Genomic DNA, 25,361 nt, shown 5'->3' with positions numbered 1-25,361 from the left:
GGCGTCGGAGGTGATGGCATTGAGGTCACGTGTTGACATTGGCGTAACATGGTCCACATCAAGCCTGCGGTGGCTGTTTATCGCGAAGCATTGCGTTGGATCCATCTAATCTTGGCCGTTAGCTTTGAACTGCATAACGACTTCCTCATTCCATACTCGGACAATCCATTTCAAAGCACCGCATATCTCACGTTCTTTGCACTTAAGCGCTTCTCTTTCACTCCTTTGGGATCGCTTTTTCTAAGGACAGTGCTGCGGTTGCTTCTCCGAAATCTAGCGGCCTGTCGTCGGCATAACAAGGGGAATTTCGCGTGTTCGACTCTTCAGTGGTTCATCTGCGCGCCAAACTGAACGCCTCTTTTCATTTAACGTTTCCTCCCAACCTCGACACAACCATAAGACGTCGCCCGACATGGCCGAACACGAACCTGTGAACCCGATGGCATCGCCTTCGCCTCAACCTGACATGACGAGAAACCGACTGCCTACGCTCTTTGAGGTCTTGAGTCGTCGCACTCTGCCTCCTGTTGACCTCTTTTCTTTCTATATCTACATGCGCGATCAACAGCGATCCGTTGATTACCTTGATTTTTGGTAGGTTTGTTTCGAGCTTTGTTTCATGTGGATCTTGTCTAACATGAACAGGCTCGATGTCGCCCAGCACATGTCACTATGCCGACATTATGTTCGCGAACTTCGACGATCCGTGCTTATTGGCACTCCTGAGGCGCAGTCCAAACGATCTTCAGCTATTCTAGAAAATATTGGCGACTTGGAGCCCAGAGCTGCCGGCCCGTCCATGTATGCAACTGAGAAGGAGAAGAACCAGGATGCACAAATGTCAGCTTTCCTTAGAGAGGATCAAAGCCACGATTCACCCCAAAGCGCTACCGGGCCTATGCGACCCAGCCCCCAGTTCAGCAACTCCCACGATATCACCACCGAATCCAACTCGCCAGCTCATACTGTTGCGCGACAGGATATCCGAGCCTCGGCTGAGAAGATTCTCTACACTTTCCTTCTACCTGGTGCTGAGCGAGAAATCACCCTCCCTGGTTCCATCACCCAGGAGGTCACTGCTGCCATTGAAGAGTATGGCCGCGACGATCCTGAAGTTTTTGACGTTGCCAAGGACTACGTTTTCCAGGCCATGGAGCGAGATGCCTTCCCAGGTTTTCTTCGAATGAAGGCTCTTGGCAATCTCATCCCACCTACTCTCATCATGCGACTCATCCTTGGACTCATCTCCATGTTTGCCGCTCTTTGGGCCTCATTTGTCCTCATTTTCCTTGACTATTCCCGAACAACCAGATGCTGGGTACGTATCTTATTACACTATTCACTTGAGCAAAAACTAACTCGAGTAGCTCATCCTGCCCTTCACTATTGGTGTTTATTTCCTTGCGTCTTATCAATACTCACTGGATCCTATCATGGCCCTGATTGGTTACAGCGAGTATACCCCATTCAACTTCTCTCGCATCCGTGAGCCCTATGTACGCAAGCTCATCGCTAAGCGTGCCATGATGGTCTTGGCGGTGACTTTTCTCGTCGATGCCGCCCTCTGTGTTCTCTTCATTCTCGTTCCCGGAAAGCGTCTTTGAGTATCATTCTTCTTCGCACAGCATCGCGGTCACTAATGCCGGCCATTACTGGGCCACTCCGATTTCTCTGCATCCGAAGAAGTCATTTCCGCGGGATTTAATTTGGACATCATATCAATATTCACGACTGTAATGATTAGGGAGCCTTTGATTAGGCGGCGATTTGAGTCCACTCTCTTAATTGAGCACGGGCGTTGCTTTCTGGAGGATCGGCGTACGGAAATCTACTGTTTATTCATCGAGGGTTATTTGTAGTTTAGCTATTCCCGGTCCAGACCACTGATCGTTTTCGTTTCTAGCCATGCGTTTTTCTTTTCTCATTTCAGACCATATCAGGTCAATAGGGCTGCCGCAGGGCTGGGAGTCCGTGGCATTATTTAGGGATTCCGGGGGCTAATAAAGGGCGTCGTGTCATCTATTATGTCGTAGTTCTTCGTGATAGATATTTATGAGTTCTGGTACTCAAGTCCCAGGACTTGGATGGTGCATTGGGTTCTCATAGCTTACGCTTGCTCGCCCGTTTCTTCTCCTCCTCTGACTCGTCCACGTCCATGTTGTCGTTGTCCACCAAGTTAACCACGTCCATTACAGACCGCTTGTTGAAGCCTCTTCTGGCCATCGTGTCTCGGCTCATGTTTGGTAAGTCGTACTTGCGTCCTCCAGTTCCATCTTGTTGGTCAAGTATCGCATGCTGCAGCTTTTCCTCGGCAGCGCGCTGTTCGCGTTGCCTTGCAGCTGCTGTCGTTCGGATCTCCTTAATTTGAAGCTCGACACCACTCAAGGTGGTGGTGCAGCGGTCAGACCACGTCTTAAGAGCGGCTGTCATGTCGGGTATCGCTCCAGGTGCAAGATCACGTAGAGGCGCAACACTTGAGACTTGCACGGTGGCGCGGGCTGCGTCAAGCGTGGCATGGAGCAGTCCAGCGTAGACCGCCGAGATGACCAGATTCTCAACCTCACGTGAACCTGGGAGGTCCAATGAGCCCTGTAGCGCTGTATACGAAAGATTCTGTCGGTCTCTGGCCAGAGAGAGTAGGGAGAGTTGGCGTAGCTTGGTGGCTTGTGCTTCTGCAAGCTCTGGCAGGCCTGGTGTGCTTTTGTAAGAAGAGTATGTCCCATAGGCAAAGGTCTTGAGTAGGGTGAGGTGTGAAGCAAACTCGGAATCGGCGAGGTTCTGGATGGCAGGTGTTTGGATGAGCTCGCTAAAGAGGAATGTGTTGGGTGCTGATGTAGCTCTGGTGACGAGGTCGGCGGCGGCGCGAGGAGAAGTCGCTGACTTGGACAGAGCCAGGAAGGGCTGTCGTTGATTGTTAGTCTTTCAAGGATACTTTTTCGCTGGAAGTAGTACCTCTAGGGCATTGAGAGCCTTTGTCTGTTCCATGATGAGTCGTGATTGAGGCTACAGCCTCGTGGGGCGGTTTGATGAATGTAGCAAGCTAAGTACGTAGTACGTCACGATGCGAACAGAACGAGATGGTTGCGATAACCACAGTGCTGCTTTTGATTCCTTGCAGCCTTTTAGTTCTTACTATTGTTGGAAGGAGAGTTGTGGAATTGCCGATCGCAAGTCGTCAAAGAAAGTAAGGTAGAGAGATGCAGTCTAAGATGGGGCTTGTTGGAGCTCCTACATGCAATTCGATAGAGGTTGGACCAGGCAGCATGTGGCGGGCGCGGGGCATGGATGTGGGGTCGAACTTATGGTATTCTTCCAAATATACTTACCCTGTACCCATACATCGTAATCCTCCTGATCATTGACAATGAGTCCTTGGCTGGATGACTCTGCTTGTCGATGAAATATTAATGTCCGTTTTCTTCAACAACTAATACAGTATGCAACTTGACACTTGTGTCAGATTTGGCTTTGACGCTGTTTCAATGGATTCATTTGATGACCCTGTCAACGGGTCAGAAAGAACATAATAACTGGCTTATTATTTATTCACGCAAGCGATATGCAGTCACGGGTGATCACCAAGAAATGCAAACGATAGAGCAAGTTTCTAAACGAGCACGTTTATTGACAGCCTGTAGTGTTAATGCCTACCTAGTTCAGCCACCGAAGAACACAAAGACAATTGGCGTAGGATATCGTCAGCACATCTAAGTTTAGCCACAGATCCCGCTGACGAGATCTAGCGTTGGAATGCTGATGATCCCTCTCGCTTTGTGGAAACAAAGTCTTTAGCATGACCCCAACACAACGTTCACTGTTTTAAAGGAACGAGTGAATGCCAACCACAGTACCCTGCAATGGATGTCACCGGGTTTCACAGAATAGCAAGACATGGCTGGCTGTGTAAAGCAGAGGCTGAGACTATACTAGAAATAGACAAGAAGCCCATACGAAGGTTGGGATAGGCAGCCCGAGGAAATTGAAGAGACTTTGCTGGACTCGATAGCCAGTCGTACGTAGTAGGACAAGCTGAGGTTGCTGAAATGCTAGTATATTCATATAGGGCTCATAAGATGAGAGCTGGTTGGACAGTAACTATGTGCTAATGGTAGTGTGTCCCTCAAATGATCGACACTTGCACCTTTTGAGGACACGAGAGGCGCCATTAGTCTAGAAGGGCCAGCTGATAAAAGACTTGTTTTACAGCTGGTCACCCTTTGACGGCTGGATCCGGAGTAAGATGAGAAAGAAAGCAAGGATAGCAACAGAGATTAATAAGTATAAGCATCAGCAACTTGCGCCTCAATGCAGTGTTCGTGTTTGCACGGATCTCACTTATTCGATTGCCTTTGAAGTGACAGACAAAGTCGGGCCTCTTTGATAGCGGAGCGTTGACCACCCCTGAGCTATCCAGGCTAATCCTGACAGTGTCTCAGGTTTCAGCACCTATTCATCTCCATTGTTTGGACCCTTCTGAAACATCCTTGCAGGCAAGAATTTCTGGTGCTTGATGGATCGCAGCTTTCTCGAAATCCCACCAACGAGAGCAGCAATTGCCGACTTGGGTGTCTCCGGAAACCGACCCCAAACTGGAATCTGACCGTTGCAGCCGCCGAGCCAAGAAGTGTTGCGGATGCGATGCTTTTGGTTTTGCGCAAGTTTTCAAGGTGTTTCTCTCGCTAGCTGACAGAGAGTGAGTGTTCCGTTTCTTCTTCCCCTGAATCATTATATCCTTGAAAGGTAGATAAAGCCCCGAGACGCCGTCTCGTGGAATCTTGTTCATGTCATGCCCTTCTATTCTGGCACTGGTGTCATTTTATTTTCTCGTACCCAAGTGGTAGTTCATTTCTCTTTTCCTTTATTTCGTCTGACTAAACACCAAGCAGAACACGAAAGACCAGCAATCCACCTACTACGTACCTTTCGTCAATCAACTGAAGCAGGTCTTCGTCGTCTTAGCGGCGCGTTCACTATCACTGGCATCAGCTACTACTCCCACCTCCCGGTCCAGTTGCCTCCGACTTCCCTTTTCAGCCTTTTTGTAGCATCCTTATCTTTTGTCCCTTTTCTCTTCATTTTGTTCTGTCGAACTGTCGTTCGCTTTTTCTTGATTCTCAATTTATTATACGGGCTCGACATGCTTGCGGTTGGACGATCAAGCTAGAGAAGCATTCATTCCATTATTAGCAACCGACCCAACCACCAAACTAGTCTAGTCTAGTCGTGAGAGTGAGACGAAGGTCTACCCAGCCCAACTGCCGTGTCTCCCGCTCTGCGTTGTGATTAACAACCTTCAACAACAAATCCCATCATCTTCTGGATCGGCACGAAACACATTCACCATCCTCGAGACGAGGCTCATGAGCCATAGCCTATCGCCATGGCTCCCACATATATTAAAGTTCCTTCCAAGGACAGCAACATTGTCGCCCTCTCCGTACCCAGAAGTCCAGGCGCCGGCGCCCATTTCGCTACAACAACACTTCGCGTGGACGGCATGACGTGAGTACAGCTATAGCCCTATCTTCGAATGTCTCCGGTCATCCCGAGACCCATTTATGCAGTCGTGCTCGGTCTTTGCGGCTCCGATTTTAGAAATGCGTACGGACCATGGCAAAGGATATGATATTGACATTTATTCTTCTACAGGTGCGGTGCCTGTACTTCTGCTGTTGAAGCTGGCTTCAAAGGTGTTGATGGTGTCGGAAACGTCTCAGTCAGTCTGGTTATGGAGCGCGCAGTCATCATGCACGACCCTCAAGTCATCTCCGCCGATGATATTAGAGAAATTATCGAAGACCGAGGTTTCGACGCCGAGGTGCTTACTACCGACCTCCCGAGCCCTGTCGCTAAGCGCTTTATCGACCAAAACGTCAACGACGATGACAATGACTTTATTACAACTACCATCGCCATCGAAGGCATGACATGCGGCGCCTGTACATCGGCTATTGAGGGTGGATTCAAGGATGTTCCTGGCATTAAATCCTTCAGCATCTCTTTGCTCTCCGAAAGAGCCGTTATCGAGCACGATCCCGATCTCCTTACAGCAGAACAAATTGCCGAAATTATTGACGACCGCGGATTTGAAGCTACAATTGTTGAATCTGGCAAGGTAGCAGCTGACAAGGCTGGAAAGGATGCTGGAGGCGTTGGAAACATCGCTATCACGACCGTTGCTATCGAAGGCATGACATGTGGTGCTTGCACAGCGGCTGTCGAGGGTGGATTCAAAGGCGTGGATGGCGTCCTGAAATTCAACATCAGTTTGCTCGCGGAAAGAGCCGTTATTACACACGACGTCACCAAGCTCTCCCCGGATCAAATAGCAGACATAATCGATGATCGAGGCTTTGATCCCGAAGTTCTTTCTACTCAGGCTGCAACGGATCACCAAAGCGGGTCATCATCTACTGTACAGTTTAGAGTCTATGGTGTGCCCGATGCAGCAGCAGCGGAGAACCTGGAGGCTGCGTTGGCGGCCATGCGTGGCGTCGATACCGTTTCGCTACGCCTTGCTTCTTCACGCCTCACGGTCACCCACCAGTCGGGTGTCATTGGTCTGCGCGCCATCGCTGAAGCTGTCGAGGCCAAGGGATACAATGCGCTCGTTGCCGAAAACCAGGACAATAGCGCACAGCTCGAGTCCCTAGCCAAGACGAGAGAGATCGGTGAATGGCGAACGGCTTTTCGAGTGTCGTTGGCTTTCGCCCTTCCTGTTCTTATCATCGGCATGATTTTGCCTATGTGCGCACCGTCTCTAGATTTCGGAAAGCTTGAGTTAATTCCCGGATTGTTTCTTGGTGATACTATCTGTTTGGTCCTTACAATCCCCGTTCAGTTCGGTATTGGAAAGCGCTTTTACATCTCAGCATGGAAGTCGCTCAAACACCGCTCTCCAACAATGGACGTTCTCGTCATCCTCGGCACATCCTGCGCCTTCTTTTACAGTATTTTGACAATGCTGGTTTCACTAATAATGCCCCCTCACAGCAGGCCTGGCACCATCTTCGATACTAGTACCATGCTTCTTACCTTTGTCACTCTTGGTCGCTACCTTGAAAGCAGTGCTAAAGGTCAGACCTCAAGGGCCCTTTCGCGTCTGATGTCCCTTGCTCCCTCTATGGCCACGATATACGTTGACCCAATCGCTGCCGAGAAGGCTGCCGAAGCATGGGACAAGGACCCCAGTACCCCAAAGACCCCAAAGACCCCCAGGCTGGGCGGTTCAGCTCAAGAGGAGAAGTGCGTCCCTACCGAACTCTTGCAAGTAGGCGATATTGTGATCCTTCGACCCGGTGATAAGCTTCCCGCCGACGGTGTTCTGGTTCGAGGTGAGACCTTTGTCGATGAGAGTATGGTTACTGGTGAGGCGATGCCCGTTCAAAAACGAGTGGGCGACAACGTCATTGGCGGAACAGTAAATGGCGATGGTCGAGTAGACTTCCGAGTCACTCGGGCTGGTCGTGATACTCAGCTCAGTCAGATCGTCAAGCTTGTGCAGGATGCGCAGACTACGCGTGCGCCTATTCAGCGACTCGCCGACACCCTTGCTGGTTATTTCGTCCCCATGATTCTTATCCTCGGTTTCTCTACCTTCCTCTGCTGGATGGTTCTCAGCCATGTGCTCTCAAACCCACCTAAGATATTCCTCCAGGATTCAAGTGGCGGCAAGATCATGGTTTGCGTGAAGCTTTGCATCTCCGTCATCGTTTTTGCATGCCCTTGCGCCCTGGGTCTAGCCACACCCACAGCCGTTATGGTTGGCACTGGCGTTGGTGCTGAAAATGGTATTCTGATCAAGGGTGGTGCTGCTCTCGAAAGAGCCACAAAAGTGACACAGGTTGTTTTCGACAAGACCGGTACTATTACCCATGGCAAGATGAGCGTTGTTGAGTCAGTCCTTGAAGCTGGCTGGTCTGATAATGAGTGGCGTCGTCGGCTATGGTGGACCATTGTTGGCCTTTCTGAAATGGGCAGTGAACACCCTATTGGCAAAGCTATTGTCGCTGGAGCCCGTCGCGAGCTCGATGTTGAGGTTGACGGTGTCGTCGAAGGAAGCGTTGGCGAGTTCAAGGTTACTGTTGGCAAGGGTATCAACGCGCTGGTTGAGCCTGCGTCAGCTGTTGATCGTAATCGTTATCGTGCACTGATTGGCAATGTGACCTTTTTGCAGAACAACGGTATTGAAGTTCCTGAGGATGTCATCGAAGCGTCCGAGCGCGTCGACTCGGGCGCGAACAAGGCCGGCACACCCGCAACTGGCACCACCTACATCTTTGTGGCCATTGATGGCAAATACAGCGGTCATCTCGCTTTGGCCGATTCCATCAAGGAGGGTGCAGCAGCTACCGTCTATGTCCTCCATAAGATGGGCATCAAGACCGCTATCATCACCGGCGACCAGCGCTCTACTGCTCTCAGTGTTGCTGCCGCTGTAGGAATCTCACCAGAAAATGTCTACGCCAGCGTGAGCCCCGACCAGAAGCAGGCTATTGTTAAGGAAATTCAGTCACAAGGCGAGGTTGTTGCCATGGTAGGCGATGGTATCAACGACTCCCCTGCGCTTGCAACTGCAGATATTGGTATTGCCATGGCGAGTGGTACAGACGTTGCCATGGAAGCTGCCGACATGGTGCTCATGCGCCCAACGGACCTGATGGATATTCCGTCGGCGCTGCACCTCACCCGTTATATTTTCCGCCGTATCAAGCTGAACCTGGCTTGGGCGTGCATGTACAACGTTATCGGTCTACCCATCGCTATGGGTTTCTTCCTTCCTGTCGGCTTCCATATGCATCCCATGATGGCTGGCTTCGCCATGGCGAGTAGCAGTGTCAGCGTCGTTGTGAGCAGTATTATGCTCAAGTTCTGGAAGCGACCTCGCTGGATGGACGAGGCTGCCGCAGAACAACGTGGCGGTCTTCACTGGAAGAGTGGAAGAGGCGTTATTGGCTGGATGCGAGAGATGCTGGGTAAGAGGAGGGTTAAGAAGGAGGAGGGATACGTACCCCTGCAGAATCTGGATTCGGAAGCATAGGTTCTGTTTTGTCTAGCGATGGAGTAATGATGGAGTAGTATATATGTCGATTCATTTGCCAATGATATCCTAGAGTGAAAATAAGAGCATATTGACATATCTATTCGTTATCGTTTATGGAGTTGAGGATTTACCTGTTCATTAGTTGCAGATGGGTTTGTAGTTCTTGAGATTATTTGTACTATGTCCAGTGCTCGCACTTGATCGTCTGTATGCACTCTGACGTGTTAAAGCGCAAGGGCTGTCCAAACTACCGAACCCAACATAATCAAGATGCCTGTAGGCGTGCTCATTCATGTGGGCGGCCCCTTGAAGTTCACTGTATCAGTGTCTTGCCTCCCTTTTATAGGAGATTCAGACTAGCCAGTCTAAGGATTGAAGCAAGGGCGAAGATCAAATGGAATGCAGATGTTTCAGAGACGATGAGCCAGCCGTACATAAACAAGGAGAATGAATGGAAGAATGAAGGGTTCAGTAATGAAGTCATGCATCAGGGTCTTACAACACCGTATATTTAGGCAAAAATGAGCATCGGCAGTTCCCAAACTAGACGAGATTGACGTTACAATAAAGCTGACAATACAACGCTGTAGGATTGTCACTTTGTTATCTCACTAGTCCAGACTAGATTATTATCAGCCACAGCTGAGGTTGTAAATAAACTATGTTTGGTAGATAATTATGCTTCTTTCAAAAAGGCTACAGCAGTATGTAACTCACGCCACACAGCCTGTCAAATGCACAGTTAAGCAAGGGTCTTGAGGAATTCTGCAAGGGCACGACGCCTCAAAAAAGGTAGACTTGTCTCAAAGACCCTTGCACCTTGGAACTGACTTTAAGTCCGTTTTTTGTTAAACAAACTCGGATGGCTTCTTGTCCGACTTACTGTGACAGACTGACCAATGCTCAGGGGCTTGATTGTTGTTCCACTGGAATTCTGATACAGCCAAGCTTGGATGGACTATCGACTTTGGCGGGGTTTGCAACTTGTCTATTTGATCCGCTAGGTGTCGCTGGTGGATGGAGCTCGTAGGATATGAAAAATGGATAACGGCGCGGATCATTCCAGTTACTTTGCTATGTATGCATTCGCCAAGACTATTCAAAACCTGTTGAGGGCGTTTGGGTTTGAAACGACGCGCCATCTTTTTAAGTAACCGCCTTATTTTCCCCTTTCTTTGTGTGCGTGTGTGTGATTGCTGAATCTGTTGCCTGATGAGGTGCTCAATACCGTTGTTGTCAAAGCAATGCGATGCGAAACGACACACTTATTCAGACGACTTGTGTCAGATGCGTAACGTAACCTCGTGCTCTATAAACAGAGTCTCGTAGAAAGAAGCATTACCAAGTGCTTCATTGTTACTAAAGAACTGTGCAGTTTCCCGTTGGCCTACGTAACTACAGAGTATGTATTGCGTATTCTGTGGTAGGCGACATGTTCCATAACCAGTTCTTGGCTCGTTTCACGACAACGCGGCTCAATACGTACGGTACAGTTTGTGCGGCTACAAGTCCAACTAAGCTAAACAGGAATGACGTGCCTTTTCTCGCTTGTAATACTGTACTAGAGATTGAGTTGAGTCCACATGAGATCCGTGCTGTAAGGCGGGTGTCAAGAATACTACCGGTACTTGCATGTACGGATAATCTATCTACTGTGTACCTGGCAGAACCTTGGTGTAGCTGATTACGCTAGAGTATCGATATCCACTTGTACCCGGGTTTTCCACATCAATGTCAAGTTTGAGAGTTAACAACAGTCTACCCAGCCAAGTCTCGGTCTATCTACTGAAGTTGGATTCGGTTCAGTTTATTGACGCCTCCTTCGTTAGTCTTTACAATCTGCCCTACTGCTGTCCAATCCAGAGACTTGCTAGAATTGTCAACACGAGTCGATATGATTGGCTTGCAATGTAGTAGTAGTATTCCTAGTGTGCTGTTGGAGGGATACCCCCGCCCCCTTTTTTGATTGCGGTCCTTCAGCTCTTTAGAACCCCTGGACTTGACCAGACTTGACCAGACTTGAATGAACGAGACAAAAAGATCGCGTTCCAGAGGAAGTAACTAGGTAGGGAAAATGGCAAATAATACATCCTACATAATACCAGCCCTCGATAAACTTCAGCCTCCTCGGAGAATGTGTTGTTGTCGACGAGTGAATTGAGTTTATGATGTGTTAATTCTCTAGGAGAATAGCACTTGATCGATCTACAACGGTTGAATAGTGGGCTGAGATGCCTTGCAGAAATCTGTACTTTAACGGTCTTTAATGGTAATGAAAAGGTCTATACAATATTCGACCTCGACTAGTATGTTGGGTCGAATTCCCTAGATAGATCGAGAAAGAATTAGTTATTCCATGCAGGAATTGTCATTTACCCTCAGCTGTCAACTTCAGCCGCTGGTACAGAGTAGCATGCCCGCCAATGCTGACAGTTGTTCACTAATGGTCTACACCCGCCACAAGGTACTTTGATACAGTGTATCTTTGGGTATCTCCCGCCTGCCGGCTGTGCCCCACCTCCACTTTCCAGGCCAAGGCCCCCCCGCCATTGAACCACTGAAGCCCGAAAGTGCCCGGCCATACCTAAATGATGATTGCTTCTAATGCAATCTTCGGCCTATCCATCAGGAAGGAAGGTACCGACTGTGCATGTACAGTAAGCCGTTGTCCTTTTTTGGCTTGCTTTCTCCCTAAATTAATCCTCCCTTTTTTTTGGCGTCTGATAAATCTCGTACTTGGATCATCTCCTTTTAACTTAACCCTTTTGTCCTCCTTTTTTTTTTTTAATCGAAAAGCCCTCTTCTCTCTCCCTATTCTACTTTCTTCTCTTTTTTTTTGTATTGCGTAACTGACGCATTTCCCACAGTTATCAGTGCTTGGATCCAGGTACAATTTTGTCTGTGCCTTGTTTGGTCATTCCCGTCTGGTCTCCATCTTCATCTCCTTGTCTGGGTCCAATCGCTCGCTTTCATCCAATCCATACCTTACCCATCACTAAACTTATTACGCGCGCCTCCGCCCCCTTCGCCCTTCGGTTGGCCCCTGTATTTTCTTCGCTTCCCACTCTCCGTGTTACATTTCCACTTTGCAACTACAATTGCCACTTTCAACCACGACTCGGCCGCAGTCTTTATTTGCATCGCATCCCGTCGATAATCGACTGTGCTTGCGAACTAATTAGTCGACTCGCTCTTATCTACCTGGACTCGATTCTTGGTTATGCTTGAGACTTGACGATAGCATCTATTGCGACATCTCTTGTTCCGTTCGATCCACAATACCATCCCCGCGAAAACGAAAACCGGCGCATACCGCAACGCCAACCATGTCTTCCCGTCCGCATAACGAGGAGCCTCTCCCGCTCCTCTCCGCTGAGGAGAGAGACCGTGATATGAAGGGCGAGCTCGATGTCGAGGGCGCTGCTGGTCGCGCTGAGCCTCCCAAGAACAACAACCTCGAGCACGAGTACTCCATTCCCAGTACCGTCAAGTTCGCATGGCTCGGAACCTACTTCTTCTTCTCCCTGCTCTTGACTCTCTACAACAAGCTGGTCCTCGGAATGGTAAGTTATTGACCTCAACTACAGATTACAGATGTCTTCCATCAAAGAGCCCGTACTGACATGCGATTCCTTTAGTTCCACTTCCCATGGCTCCTGACTTTCCTCCACGCTTCTTTCGCCAGTACTGGCACATATCTCATGATGCAAATGGGTTACTTCAAGCTCTCTCGGCTGGGACGCCGTGAGAACCTCGCTCTCGTCGCTTTCAGCGCTCTCTTTACTGCCAACATCGCTGTCTCCAACCTGTCTCTGGCCATGGTTTCCGTTCCCTTCTACCAGACCATGCGCATGCTGTGCCCGATCTTCACCATTCTCATCTACCGTGTCTACTACGGCCGTACCTACAGCTACATGACCTATCTCTCTCTCCTTCCTCTCATCATCGGTGCTGCCATGACCACTCTCGGTGAGATGAGCTTCACTGATGCCGGTTTCCTTCTCACCATTCTCGGAGTTGTTCTCGCCGCTCTCAAGGTATGCTCGAAACCATTGCATAAATCTGATTAATACTGACCAAATGCAGACTGTTGTCACCAACCGATTCATGACTGGCTCTCTTGCTCTTCCCCCAATTGAGTTCCTCCTCCGCATGTCTCCTCTCGCCGCCCTACAGGCTTTGGCCTGCGCCACTGCCACCGGTGAAGTCAGCGGCTTCCACAAGCTCATCACCTCCGGAGACGTTGCTCTTCCCCCCGCCTTCGCCTCGCTCTTCGGCAACGGTTTCCTCGCTCTACTTCTCAACATCTCGTCATTCAACACCAACAAGCTTGCCGGTGCCTTGACCATGACTGTTTGCGGTAACCTCAAGCAATGCTTGACCGTCGCCCTCGGTATCTTCCTCTTCGATGTGACCGTCGACCTGCTTAACGGTGCTGGTATGGCCGTCACTATGCTTGGAGCTGCTATCTACAGCAAAGCCGAGCTTGACAACAAGAACCGAAAGAGCCAACAAGCTGCCGCTGCCGCTGCCGCTGCCTACAAGCCCGTCGAGCAGCAGTCTCGGTAAAATGGGTGTTCCGCTGAGAATCTGACGTTGTCGTTTTTTATACATGAACTTTCTATAGACGACCGGGCGAGTCGAGACAGGCAACGGCGAACTTTTTATTTATTTGGCGTCTTGCTTTGCTTCTTGGGTTAGTGTGGACCGATATCTGCATGAGTACTGCTGTGCTTGATAGCCAGACGTTCCCGCAGGCTTACTCAATGAAGCAAGAAAGGGAGAGGATTGGAGAACAAGAGATGTTATTACTATCATGATCATGGGCTATGGGTGTTTCGAAAATATGCAGGTCCAGGTTTACTGCGGCCTTTTCTATACAACGTTTGTTGTTTCACTTTTCTTGAATAGGGTTTGCATTTCCAGAGTAAGAATAGATGCTCTATGTTAATACCTGCGTCATTGTGTTTGTAGTAATCATACGTAAAATTTTAAAGAAGACCTTTTTATTCTTTATGAAGTCTGGTTTTCGCTAGATGAAAGGCTGCGAGCCCTGGTGGATTAGATGTCCAGTCTAAAATGCAACCATCCAACACCCTCTTTGCGTTAAAACACAATTCAGTCTTGACAAGAACTACAAAAAAACAAGTCCATCAAACGCCGTGCTATGTTAGTAGAGTCGAAAACATGCTCTAGTTTCAGATATCCTCATGTAAGATCGAAGCGTCGGGCAGATCCTTTCTCTGTAATGCCCAAATGCTCTTGTGAACATCCTCGAACGATGCATTAGCTTGCAATCCAAGCGTTTGCGCAAGGATTTCGAGGTCACTTGGTGGCAGTACAGCCTGCTCCATGCCATCACCAAGAACTGGTGCGGTAATGATATGGTTGATGTTGGTGCCTTTGGCCTTGTTGAGCATACCAAAACGGATGCCTACTTCAGCTGTGGTGACCATGATACTCATAATAATCAGGACAATGATGATCCACGTAATGTAGCTCATCTTGGCGTCAGCGACAGAGTCGGATAGTATCTCGGCTAGATCTAGGAAGACACGACAACGCTCGTTGAGGACCTTGATACGAGGGTCAATCTCTAGATATTCACGGATGGCGGCGTATAGAGGGTGTAGAGTTGGTTCGGAATCCCAGAAGAAATTAGGGACGTCGAGAATATTGGACGCTGTGCAGATGTTAGAATTGTATGAAATCAGTTAATGGGGGTAGCTTACATAGATTGATGTCGACGCGGCTTCTAAAAAGTTTGCCGAGCATACGCACAATTTCAGTGCGAGTCATTTTAAGTTCTCCTGTCAAGGCGAGTGTCTTGGGCACATGCTGCGCATCCAGCATAGTCTCACTCATGCGTTCTTCGAAGAAACATAAGCGTGTACTTTGCGCAATAGCATGGCTAATAGTGAGCTTGATCATGTGGTCAGATTTGGGTAGTAGAGTGATCATATCATTGAAGATGCGCGGACGCTTTATGTCGGCGCTGTATTCGAAGTGAAACTCCTCTGTCTCGTAGTCCTCCTGGTCAAGAGGCCGAGTGAGAAGGCTTGTGGCACCGTTTTCTACGGCATCAGCATCGGCAAATGTCAAATCAGCGAGGATGTCCTTCTCTTGGTGTTCGGTAAAGTTCCAGAAGACAACCACGCCATAGGAAAAGACGAACATCTCGGCAAAGTTCTTTGCGTCGGGAGCGAGTCGATTCATTGATGAAACATCGTCATCGTGATGGAAGGGGTTGCTGCGCTCAGGTGTTGAAGGACGGTCGGTGAAGTGAGAAGGCATCTCATGACCACGCTCAGGACTGGGATGCTCGTACGCATCATCGTCAAAGTAGCCCTCATGGTGATCCCGCTGCTCGCTGCGCTCAATCTCTAGATCAAGTACCGTCTTGCCAGTACCGGGAGTCTTAAGAATAGGTCGACTTCGTATGCGGGTGCCGTCGTTACCGTTGAGAAGTGGCAGAGCGTAGATGACGTAGAGGCAGTCGTCGTAGATTTTGGTCTTGGCCTCGTGCTTCTTGCGCAAAAATTCGGCAGTAGGCTTTATTTTATAGGCCTGCGCGGTGCAGTATGCTGTCAATCTGCTGACCTTGTCGGTTCTTTGCGTCTTGGATAACCTCTCGGCAAAACTCTTTCCACGAACACCACCCCGTTTCTTAAGCACATCCAGCTCCTCATCCTTTAATGGGCGATTCTCGTCGTCTTGTACGCGGCGCGCAAGTATTGATTCACTCTCAATTTCCTCGTCGACGTCATCGTCATTGTCCTCTGCTTCGGGAAGAAGGACCAGTTTCTCGCTGATCTTTGTTGTTCTTGATGGAATTTGTTGGCCTGTACGTGACTGGCCATTTGGTAAACCGCCTGATGAGACTCGGCGACTAAGGGCGCTGCCCGGAGGTCCTGCATGTCGTCCTGAAGGTAGGGCTGCTGGGCCTGGAGGGCCACGCGGTTGGCCTGACGGGATCTGTGAATTGTATTGGAGAACATTATCGACGGTCATGAATCGCATTGGTGCTTGGGAGCCGGGAGCGCCTGCACCGGTATCCTGTCGTTGAAGGGTCCTTCTTTGAGGTTGTCTCTGTCTCGCATCCGTGACCTAGACGGCATTAGCATGATTGGGTGACGCGAAGGTATAATGATGGCAAGTACCAGAACGGATGGACCTCGTTTGGAGCTCATGACGGCTAGTACCGGACTCAAGTCCTTATGCGACTGGGTAAATGAGATTGAACAGTGAAATAGATGAAGAAGTAATTGAGCCCAATTTGTGATTAGTCGCGGTCGAAAATGGGCAAAATAAATCAAGGTCGGTCTACAAGGGTCGAAGCCTCAAAAAGATTCGAATGATTCTGGGCCGATGGGTCAGTTCCAGTGGCAGTGGCAGCTCGGGCCAGTCGCTTTGGGTCCGGGTCTGGATTTGGCTTTTGCGCTGATGACCTCATATAGCCCCACTGAAACATGGTGTACAAAAGCTTTGCAGAATGTTTTACTTCCATCATGTTGTACGAGCTATTAAGCTAAATGGATAAACTCTTTTTCTTATCGGGGATAGACTTGTGAGCTAACAGCTAAATAATAATAATAAAAAATACGAGATGCAAACATCTCTTGTTTACTATTAGGATTTGAGTTTAACGATTTGTAGTAACGTAGTGCTATTGTTGATATGCTGAGCTGTACTTAGTGGTAAACCGTTTATCCCATTACACAGCACCGTTATCTTGTGCGTGTCTCTATCTTCATGTTACTCCAATGTTGCAATCCGAGCATGATCTGCCGTATATCCAACTTCCGCTCCGACCTAGTTTTTGTCGCGTAGACCATAGGGTTAGCTACTGGTCAAGGTACGGAGTATTGACAAGATGAATTGAAGCCAAGAGTGGATTCATGCGATTCTAATCTAATGTTAGACGATGACTAGCCTTGTGATGAGCTCAAAGCATCCACAATATTTTGTGTTTTGATTGATAGCCGACGATAATCTGGAGAGCTATTCGATCAAGATCTGCAGGGAGAAAGAGGTATCTGGGTTTAGAAGTAAATAAACAAGTGAACTAAAAACCTCGTTATTTTTCAACCAAACACAAACGAGGAAACAACAGTGTAGAATAATACTGCACAATGCATCAATAGTCACTGTCTCTTGATTCTTGCCTGCATAAATCTAACGATATTGAACACATGAGACACAGACTTTACAAGGACGAGGCAGGTATAAAAGTGGGCCAATACCTCACATCGCCAATCGGGACTAGACACGGGAAGCGGTTGCTGGGCGGTTGCCAGTTGTTTTGTTTACTACGGTAAATCCAACGCCCCGCCATTCATCGTACCTTAACTGTACTATGGGACTCCCATTTGTTCGCTTTCTTGGGCATAAACTTCCATACTAATGATTTACTGTGATAGTGACTGACGATATTTTGCACTGCAACGGCACAGCACAGCACATCGCATCACTTCATTACTTTGGCTTTTTTTTTGTCTTTCTACAACGCACTTGACTGTCGTGTTTGTCTACAATACATAATTTCTCCTCCGCCTTTTTACTGTCTTGCCTTGGATCATAAAAGATTCCAAGCGCCACGCCATTCTTGATCCAGCATATTCTCTTTTGACGACCCGAGCAACGCTCGAAACAATGCGTTAACGTTGCCGACAAATGTGGATTTTACTACGTTCCTAAGCAGAGACAAAAAGATCAAAAATTAGAAACACAAACGAAAGCTCGCGGCTTGGCCAGCGACTCCCCTCTTAAGAGCTCATAATGTCGTCCCGTACTCATTACTTTCAAACACAACACCAAACTCAGAACCAAGCGCCGTCGCAACCGCTTCCTCATCAGCATCTGCGACCTCTCCGCCAGTCACACACCATTGACTTCGCTTCTAATTCCAACATCTCGCCCGCCCTCATCAACCGCTTTCCTTCGACAACATCATCCTCCGCCTCATCGGGCTACTCTCACGGCTCGGACCACAGCTTCAACAGTCAATATACCTCTGCATCTAGCTTGGCTGGCTACGGCGCAACAGTGCATGGCCACAAGCGAGCCCAGAGCGATGTCAGAGCAAGAGCCAAGACCTTTGAGACCGGGGAAAATATGACCTCAAAGAAAGCCCCAGACAACATTTATAACTCAGCTCGACACTCTCTCCGCCCGCTCCCACAAGCTCCTGCTGGCACGCCGCCCGGGACGCCACCACATGCTCGCCATGATCGCACTAAAAGTGTCGACATTGGCAAGCTGTCCATGTCCCACATGGATGGCCAAATCTCGCCGACAAAAGGATCGCCGACCAAGACGTCACCAGTGAAGACTTCATCACCTTCTCGCCCTCTACCGATGCGGCCAAACTCCATGCTTCTCACCCGATCCGATTCGTTTCTCCCTCAAGAAACTACACTGTCTCCTTTATCACCTCATCATGTGCATAGCACGCACATCGCTCGAGATGAGCTAGAAGGCTTGGGCAAATCCTCAACAAGTCAATTGAGGACACTTTCACGTCTTGTTTCGTCTGATTCTCCCGAAGACTTCACCATCACTTCACCTACGCAGGAAGTTGTTGGGTTGCGCGGTCGGCGCAGATTACAACGAGCAGACAAAAGCAACACCGGTCAGAGCCAAAAGAACACTGGCTACAGCTGGGAAGGTCGCAATTGGATGGACAAGCAGCGCCAATTTCTCCAAGCCTACGAGTACCTTTGCCATATCGGTGAAGCTAAGGAATGGATAGAAGATGTCATCCACAAAAACATACCGCCCATCGTTGAACTCGAAGAAGCACTCCGCGACGGTGTCACACTTGCCGAAGTAGTAGAGTCTCTTAACCCCGACAGGCGGTACCGCATCTTCCAACATCCCAAGCTCCAGTACAGACACTCTGACAATATCGCCATCTTCTTCCGTTACTTGGACGAAGTAGAACTGCCCGACCTATTCCGTTTTGAGCTGATCGATCTATATGAGAAGAAGAACATTCCTAAAGTCATTTACTGTATCCATGCTCTGAGTTGGCTTCTTTTCCGCAAAGGAATAGTCGACTTCCGTATAGGCAACCTTGTTGGCCAGCTCGAGTTCGAGCACCATGAACTGGAAGCTATGCAAAAGGGTCTCGATAAACTCGGTGTGACAATGCCTAGCTTCGGGAACATGAGTGCCGACTTTGGTGTCCCTGAACCGGAGCCTGAGCCAGAAGAGACTGAGGAAGAAAGGATAGACAGAGAATTAAAGGAGAATGAAGAGTCTATCGTCGACATGCAAGCACAAATCCGAGGTGCTCTACTTCGGGTTAAGCTTGGCGACACAATGCAGCAGCTCTGGGATGATGAGGAGTGGCTGATCGATCTGCAATCTCGCATCCGGGGTGACTTCACTCGACAGATCATGGATTACCGACTACAGATGAAGCGCTTTGCTATCCAGCTGCAGAGCTCAGCACGTGGATTCTTGGTTCGAAGGAGAGTGAACCGTCGCGAACAGATCTTGGAGGCGCTCGAGCCTGATGTTCTGGAGTTGCAAACCATGATTAGGGCCAACAAGGTCCGAAACCAGGTACGAGACACGTCTGCTCAGCTTGCGAGATGTAAAGGACCCATCCGGGAGATCCAGGCAATCTCCAGGGGCTTTTTGGCCCGCAAGAGCCATGTTGCACAATATGAAGAGACGAAGGAGTCGTCTGGTATGGTCGAGAAGTTACAAGCAGCAGTCCGTGGAGCATTGCTGCGAGGCAAAGTCGGCCAGGACCTTGAAGATCTAGAAATGCAAATCCCAGCGATTGTTGACCTTCAGGCGGCGGCAAGGGCATTGCTGACTAGAAATCAGGTCAACCACGAGCTCCACCATCTTCTGTCCTCTGGGCCTAAGTGGGAGAAGCTTCAAGCGTTCGCTCGTGGTTTCCGCGCTCGACAGGACGACAAGGCTCTAAGGTCTGAGCTCAACAAGCATACTCCTGATATCGAGCAGCTCCAGGCTCTTGCGCGTGGACTTGCCACTCGTCAGAACGACCAAGCACTACGGGCCGAACTCCACGAGCACGCTCCTGCTGTAGAGCGACTCCAAGCTTTTGCTCGTGGACTCCGCGCCCGTCAGGAGGACAAGGCCTTGAGATCGGAGCTCGACAAGCACACTACTGATGTAGAGCAACTGCAGGCCTTCGCTCGTGCCGCCGCTGTGAGGCGAGATGTAGCGATTACTCTAGATGCGCTCAGAGAGAATGAACCGGCAGTTGTTGATCTCCAAGCTCTTATCAGAGCTATGCTTGAACGACAACGAGTTGGAGCTATCCTAGAGCAGCTTGAAGAGCAAGTGCCTGAAGTCACCACCCTTCAAAGTCACACCCGAGGATATCTGTACCGCAAGCAGCATGAGGCTTTCCTTGAGGAGCTCGAATCTCACACTCCCCAAATCGTGGATCTTCAAAGCATCCTCCGAGCCATGATGGAACGAGCCAGAGTTGAGGATATCATGGCCGAGCTAGAGCAAGAGGAGGAAAGCATCGTCGCTTTCCAAGCTGCAGCCAATGGCTTCATCGTTAGAGCCCGTTTCGAGGAGAAGAAGCGCTTCTTCGACGAAAACATGCAAAAGGTCATCAAGATCCAGAGTTTCGTTCGCGCCAAGGTTCAGGGTGAGGCCTACAAGAGCTTGACCACCGGAAAGAACCCTCCCGTAAATGCTGTCAAGAACTTTGTCCACCTTCTCAACGATAGCGACTTCGACTTTAACGAGGAGATTGAGTTTGAGCGTATTCGCAAGACCGTTGTCCAGCAGGTTCGACAAAACGAGATGCTCGAGAACTACATTGATCAACTCGACATCAAGATTGCCCTTTTGGTCAAGAACAAGATCACACTGGATGAAGTCGTTAGACATCAACACAACTATGGAGGTAACTCCATGCACTTCATCGCCAACAGCTCTATGTCCTCTGCCAATCAGTTCGATCTCAAGGCGCTCAACAAGAGCTCACGCAAGAAGCTCGAATCTTACCAGCAGCTCTTCTTCAATTTGCAGACACAGCCACAATACCTCGCCCGGCTCTTCAAGCGCATTCGCGAGCAAGGCACTGCTGAGAAGGAGTGCAAACGTATCGAGCTGTTGATGATGGGCCTCTTCGGTTATGCCCAAAAGCGACGAGAGGAGTACTATCTGCTGAAGTTAATCTCCCGGTCCGTTCGCGAGGAGATCTCCTGCGCTCGAGATGTCCAAGACTTCATCCGCGGTAACTTCTTCTGGTCCAAGCTCCTCAACAACTACACCCGGTCGCCCCGAGATCGCAAGTACCTTCGAGATCTCCTCGGCCCTCTGATTCGCGACAACATTGTCGAGGACCCCGCTCTCGATCTCGAGAGTGACCCCATGCAGATCTACCGATCAGCCATCAACAACACCGAGCTGGCTACTGGTCGACCTGATCAAAGGCCACTTGATGTCCCTCGTGAAGTTGCTATCCGCGACCCCGAGACCAGACAGCTGTTCATCGACCATTTGCGTGACCTTCGAGATATCTGTGACCAGTTCTTCCTGGCTCTCGAAGACTTCTTGCACAAGATGCCATATGGTCTTCGATTTGTATGCAGCCAGATCTTCGAGAACCTCCGACAACAGTTCAAGCGAGAACCTCCGGAGAACCTGCTGCAAGTAGTTGCCAACTGGCTTTGGCGGTTCTATTTGCAACCAGCTGTTATTGCCCCTGAGAACGTTGGCGTGATTGAGAAGTCTCTTAGCCCTCTGCAAAAACGAAACCTCAGCGAAGTTGCCAAGGTCATCAGCCAGATTGCTACCGGTCGACCATTTGGTGGAGACAACGTGTACTTGCAGCCTCTCAATGCCTTTGTTGCCGAGTCCGTTGAGCGTCTCCTTCAAATCACTAGCGATCTTATTGCAGTGCCCGATGCCGAAAGAACATTCGACATTGACGAGTTCAACGACCTTTACGCCAAGAACAAGCCGACTTTGTACATCAAGATGACAGACGTCTTCGCGATTCACAATTTGGTAGCCGCTGAGCTTCAGACAATGTGTCCCAGCCGTGATGATATCCTACGAGAAATCATGCACGAACTTGGAAGCGCCAAGAGCAACGAGAGCGAGATGAATGCTGCCGGCTCTTCAGATATTCACATGTTCTTGACACCCAAGCTACACGAGACCGACGACCCTGAGGCTGATGTCAAGGCGCTTTTCATGGAGACAAAGCGATGTGTCCTGTACATTATTCGTGTGCAGACTGGTACCAATCTTCTAGAAATCCTTGTCAAGCCCATTAGTCCAGAGGATGACCACAAGTGGCGCATGCTTCTCCACGATGAGTTCTCTGTCGGAAGCAACACTCGTGGCGCTTACTCTGATTCTAACATGATCGACGTAACACGAATGTCGTACCAAGAACTCAAGCGCACAGCTCTGGAGAACATCATGCGTCTTGAGAAGCTGGGTCGTATCACCAAGCACAACTACTACCAGGATGTGCTTAATGCTATTGCTCTTGATATCCGTACCAAGAGCCGTAGAAGGGTTCAGCGACAGCGTGAATTGGAGGGTGTCCGTCTGACGTTGAACAATTTGCACGAGAAGGCCAAGTATCTTGAGCAACAGCGCAAGAGTTACGACGACTACATCGAGTCAGCAATGGCGACCCTGCAGAATAAGAAGGGGTAAGTTACACTTCCGTGTCCACTGTGATACAATGACTAACTTTTTTTTGAACAGTCGCAAGAGGTTTTTGCTCCCTTTCACCAAACAATACAACCATCAACGTGAACTGGAGCGAAGCGGCCGTGTCCCCAAGTTCGGCAGCTACAAGTACAGCGCTCGTGCTCTCTCCGAGAAGGGTGTGCTAGTCTCTTGGAGTGGCATCACTGACTTTGAGAAGATCAACTTGACACTCTCATGTGACGAAGTTGGTGTCTTCAGCCTTGAGGGTTCTCGAGGACACATCCAGATCCCTGGAGCCAGTGCCTTGATGCCAATTGAGGACCTCCTGCAGGCACAGTTCGAGGCTCACCAATTCATGACTTTGTTCGAGGGCAACCTCAAGCTCAACGTTAATCTGTTGCTGCATCTCCTCTACAAGAAGTTCTACAGAACTCAATAAGAGGCAGTGCCGCGATTTATACTTTGACGGGCTGACCCCTGGAGGGATGGCCCTAAAGACCACTTTCAAAGAGGAGATATATGACAGATGATACCTATGTTCCAAATAAGAAGGGGGATACTGGATGAGCATTGCAACCGGCGCGATGGGAAAGGGGTGTTCGTGTGACAGATAACCGGTGTTTTTCAGGCTGCTTTGTGGGAAGCGCGTTGCAACGCACAGGGTGCATCATGCAACGACGGTAAAATATGGCAATTCATGACGGAATACTAGGACATTATTGGGAGTGAAAGTAAGGGAAGGGAACTGTATTTTTGCATTGTGTTTTTACTGCGGCTTCATGATTGCTAGTGAGCGAGCAGGTGAGCCTGGTGCGACGGCTGAATTGTTAGGATATCAGTTTGATTGGCATTAATGTTACAAAATGTCATTAACGTTTGAAGTTTTATACCATCAATGTATTGTAATTATGAATGAAAATAATGCATGACAACTCCCAACAAGCTCCAGATTAAATATATAGGTGTTCGCTTAAAGTCCTTGTGATCCTGAGTTGCTCGCACATACTGAGAGTTGTGTCCTCGAGAGAAGAGGTTGTCGGCCATCGGTTATCGGTGAGGCTAAGTCATGATTGGCCAGCTAACATTGGTTCCATGAATACTCGTGCAAAAGACCAGAGGGAACCAGAACTTGGTGGAGAGGCGAGCAAGCTAACAGGGAGGGTCTATTTGAGTCGAGGCCAACGAAATATGAAGCCAATATAATAGGTAGGTCGCTTGGAGTTCGGCTTGTTAGGCAGCAGATAAACTTACTAGGGGCTAGATGAATGGAACAAGGTGAGGAGGATCCGGTGTTGCATCAGGGTCCAGGCCAAGTGCACAGAACACCAGAATGAAATTGGTTTGTTAACGGTGGTCGCGTGAGCTCTGATTGTTGAATGCCGAAAAGTGACACCGACCAAGGATGTTTATTAGCGGTAAGTGCCAGTTAGCAGGTTGCCGTGAGATAGCAAGAAAGATAAGCATGACTTCGGTCAAGGTTTTAGGACAAGCAGGAATAGTAGGCTGGCAAGGGTGCGAGCGCTACAGTCATGACCGCCAGTAGTGAAAGACATTGATCAACCTCAACTCTTGGCATAATAATGAACTGGGAATATTAACTTTGGGCAAGTGTAGTTGAGGACAACGTGCAATAAGGAATTAAGCGACAAACTCAGTTCGCCTCTGTTTGAGTCCGGTGTTTGTAGGCTTGTTCTTCTGGGTTCCGGTTCAGAACGTGCGCGAGTTGAGTACAACGCTTTGGCGTGGCTCATCAGGCAGTTAGTTGATTGACTGATTTCTCAGGTAATCAATGCAAAACCTGACCATTTTGAGCTCGCACGCGTGGCAGACAATGAGTTGTTCTGGCTTTGTGCGACATAGAATGTTCCGTGTTCGGGTTATTGGTGGTGTGTGTGACGGAGTATGTAGGTAAAGTGAAGATCAGCAATACCGAACTCTGCCAAAGCCTCAACTTTACAAGAGAAGTATCTAGATCTTTTTAGCCCAGGCCGGAGCACACGGATTAATCCAAACAATAATTAATATCCATCATATTAAAGTAAATGAATCAGCGACCCCCGATCGATCCGGCGTGATGTTTCAAAGGCTGAAAAGAGTCAAGAAGCAGGTAGTAGCTCCATGTTTCAATGTCGACATCGGCATTATAAAAGATGTGATTGCTTCCTCACCCGGCCAATCCCAAAAATCGTTCCAATCAATCGACTTGAGAAGTGCCGAAGGGTCGTTGAATTGGTCTTGTTGTGGCCGAATTGCAGAAAAAGGTTTGGCGACTCCAGATTGCACCATCGCAAGCTGACAAGGCGTTATGACACTAAAGGCGAGACGTTTGGTGTGTACCCAGTCAACGCTCACGCTGGCTTGGGTGCATATTTTGGTATTCCCATGGCCTCAAGAAAACCCATCGAGTGGTAATGATAAATTATGCTTTCAATATTTGAGTGTTCAACATTCTTTATTGCTTCATCTGTTTTGTTTTTGCGCTTTCCATGTTCGTTTTCCATCGGTCTGGCGAGACACCTGTGATCAGATGGGCAACGTTAAGACTCTGAGGGGGGAGAAGATAATACGAAGTGCGTGTCAGAGCGATAACGGACATTTCGGATGCGTACAGTCGCAGGACGTGGCGGACAGCGGAATGGCGACCTGG

The 25,361-nt window shown here is 49.0% G+C and overlaps 6 protein-coding genes across 6 annotated transcripts; 4 read left to right on the top strand and 2 right to left on the bottom strand.

Moving 5' to 3' along the window:
* Positions 1 to 412: 412 nt before the first annotated feature.
* Positions 413 to 1,604, top strand: FSST1_004368 (RGS domain-containing protein; the record flags this gene model as incomplete). The annotated part of the gene is made up of 3 exons (XM_083230536.1): positions 413 to 594; positions 646 to 1,318; positions 1,368 to 1,604. The coding sequence occupies 3 exons, from the start codon at positions 413 to 415 to the stop codon at positions 1,602 to 1,604; spliced, it is 1,092 nt and encodes a 363-aa protein (XP_083087798.1).
* A 496-nt stretch (positions 1,605 to 2,100) lies between these two features.
* FSST1_004367 (PCI domain-containing protein) lies at positions 2,101 to 2,985 on the bottom strand (the record flags this gene model as incomplete). Its single annotated transcript, XM_083230535.1, has 2 exons — positions 2,101 to 2,901; positions 2,953 to 2,985. The coding sequence occupies 2 exons, from the start codon at positions 2,983 to 2,985 to the stop codon at positions 2,101 to 2,103; spliced, it is 834 nt and encodes a 277-aa protein (XP_083087797.1).
* A 2,395-nt stretch (positions 2,986 to 5,380) lies between these two features.
* FSST1_004366 (E1-E2 ATPase-domain-containing protein) lies at positions 5,381 to 9,040 on the top strand (the record flags this gene model as incomplete). Its single annotated transcript, XM_083230534.1, has 2 exons — positions 5,381 to 5,502; positions 5,650 to 9,040. The coding sequence occupies 2 exons, from the start codon at positions 5,381 to 5,383 to the stop codon at positions 9,038 to 9,040; spliced, it is 3,513 nt and encodes a 1,170-aa protein (XP_083087796.1).
* Positions 9,041 to 12,369: 3,329 nt separating this feature from the next.
* On the top strand, positions 12,370 to 13,612 carry FSST1_004365 (triose-phosphate transporter family-domain-containing protein; the record flags this gene model as incomplete). The annotated part of the gene is made up of 3 exons (XM_083230533.1): positions 12,370 to 12,606; positions 12,682 to 13,080; positions 13,130 to 13,612. 3 exons carry the CDS (start codon positions 12,370 to 12,372, stop codon positions 13,610 to 13,612), a joined length of 1,119 nt encoding a protein of 372 aa, XP_083087795.1.
* A 629-nt stretch (positions 13,613 to 14,241) lies between these two features.
* FSST1_004364 (RMD1 family protein) lies at positions 14,242 to 16,233 on the bottom strand (the record flags this gene model as incomplete). Its single annotated transcript, XM_083230532.1, has 3 exons — positions 14,242 to 14,726; positions 14,776 to 16,150; positions 16,204 to 16,233. The coding sequence occupies 3 exons, from the start codon at positions 16,231 to 16,233 to the stop codon at positions 14,242 to 14,244; spliced, it is 1,890 nt and encodes a 629-aa protein (XP_083087794.1).
* A 1,588-nt stretch (positions 16,234 to 17,821) lies between these two features.
* On the top strand, positions 17,822 to 23,153 carry FSST1_004363 (uncharacterized protein; the record flags this gene model as incomplete). The annotated part of the gene is made up of 2 exons (XM_083230531.1): positions 17,822 to 22,713; positions 22,769 to 23,153. 2 exons carry the CDS (start codon positions 17,822 to 17,824, stop codon positions 23,151 to 23,153), a joined length of 5,277 nt encoding a protein of 1,758 aa, XP_083087793.1.
* Positions 23,154 to 25,361: the final 2,208 nt, after the last annotated feature.

Source organism: Fusarium sambucinum, chromosome I, assembly GCF_050947815.1.
Source record: "Fusarium sambucinum isolate potato_lamoka chromosome I, whole genome shotgun sequence".
NCBI lineage: Eukaryota > Fungi > Ascomycota > Sordariomycetes > Hypocreales > Nectriaceae > Fusarium > Fusarium sambucinum.
Note: the sequence above shows the minus strand (reverse complement) of the source record. Positions and strands in the feature narration are given on the sequence as shown.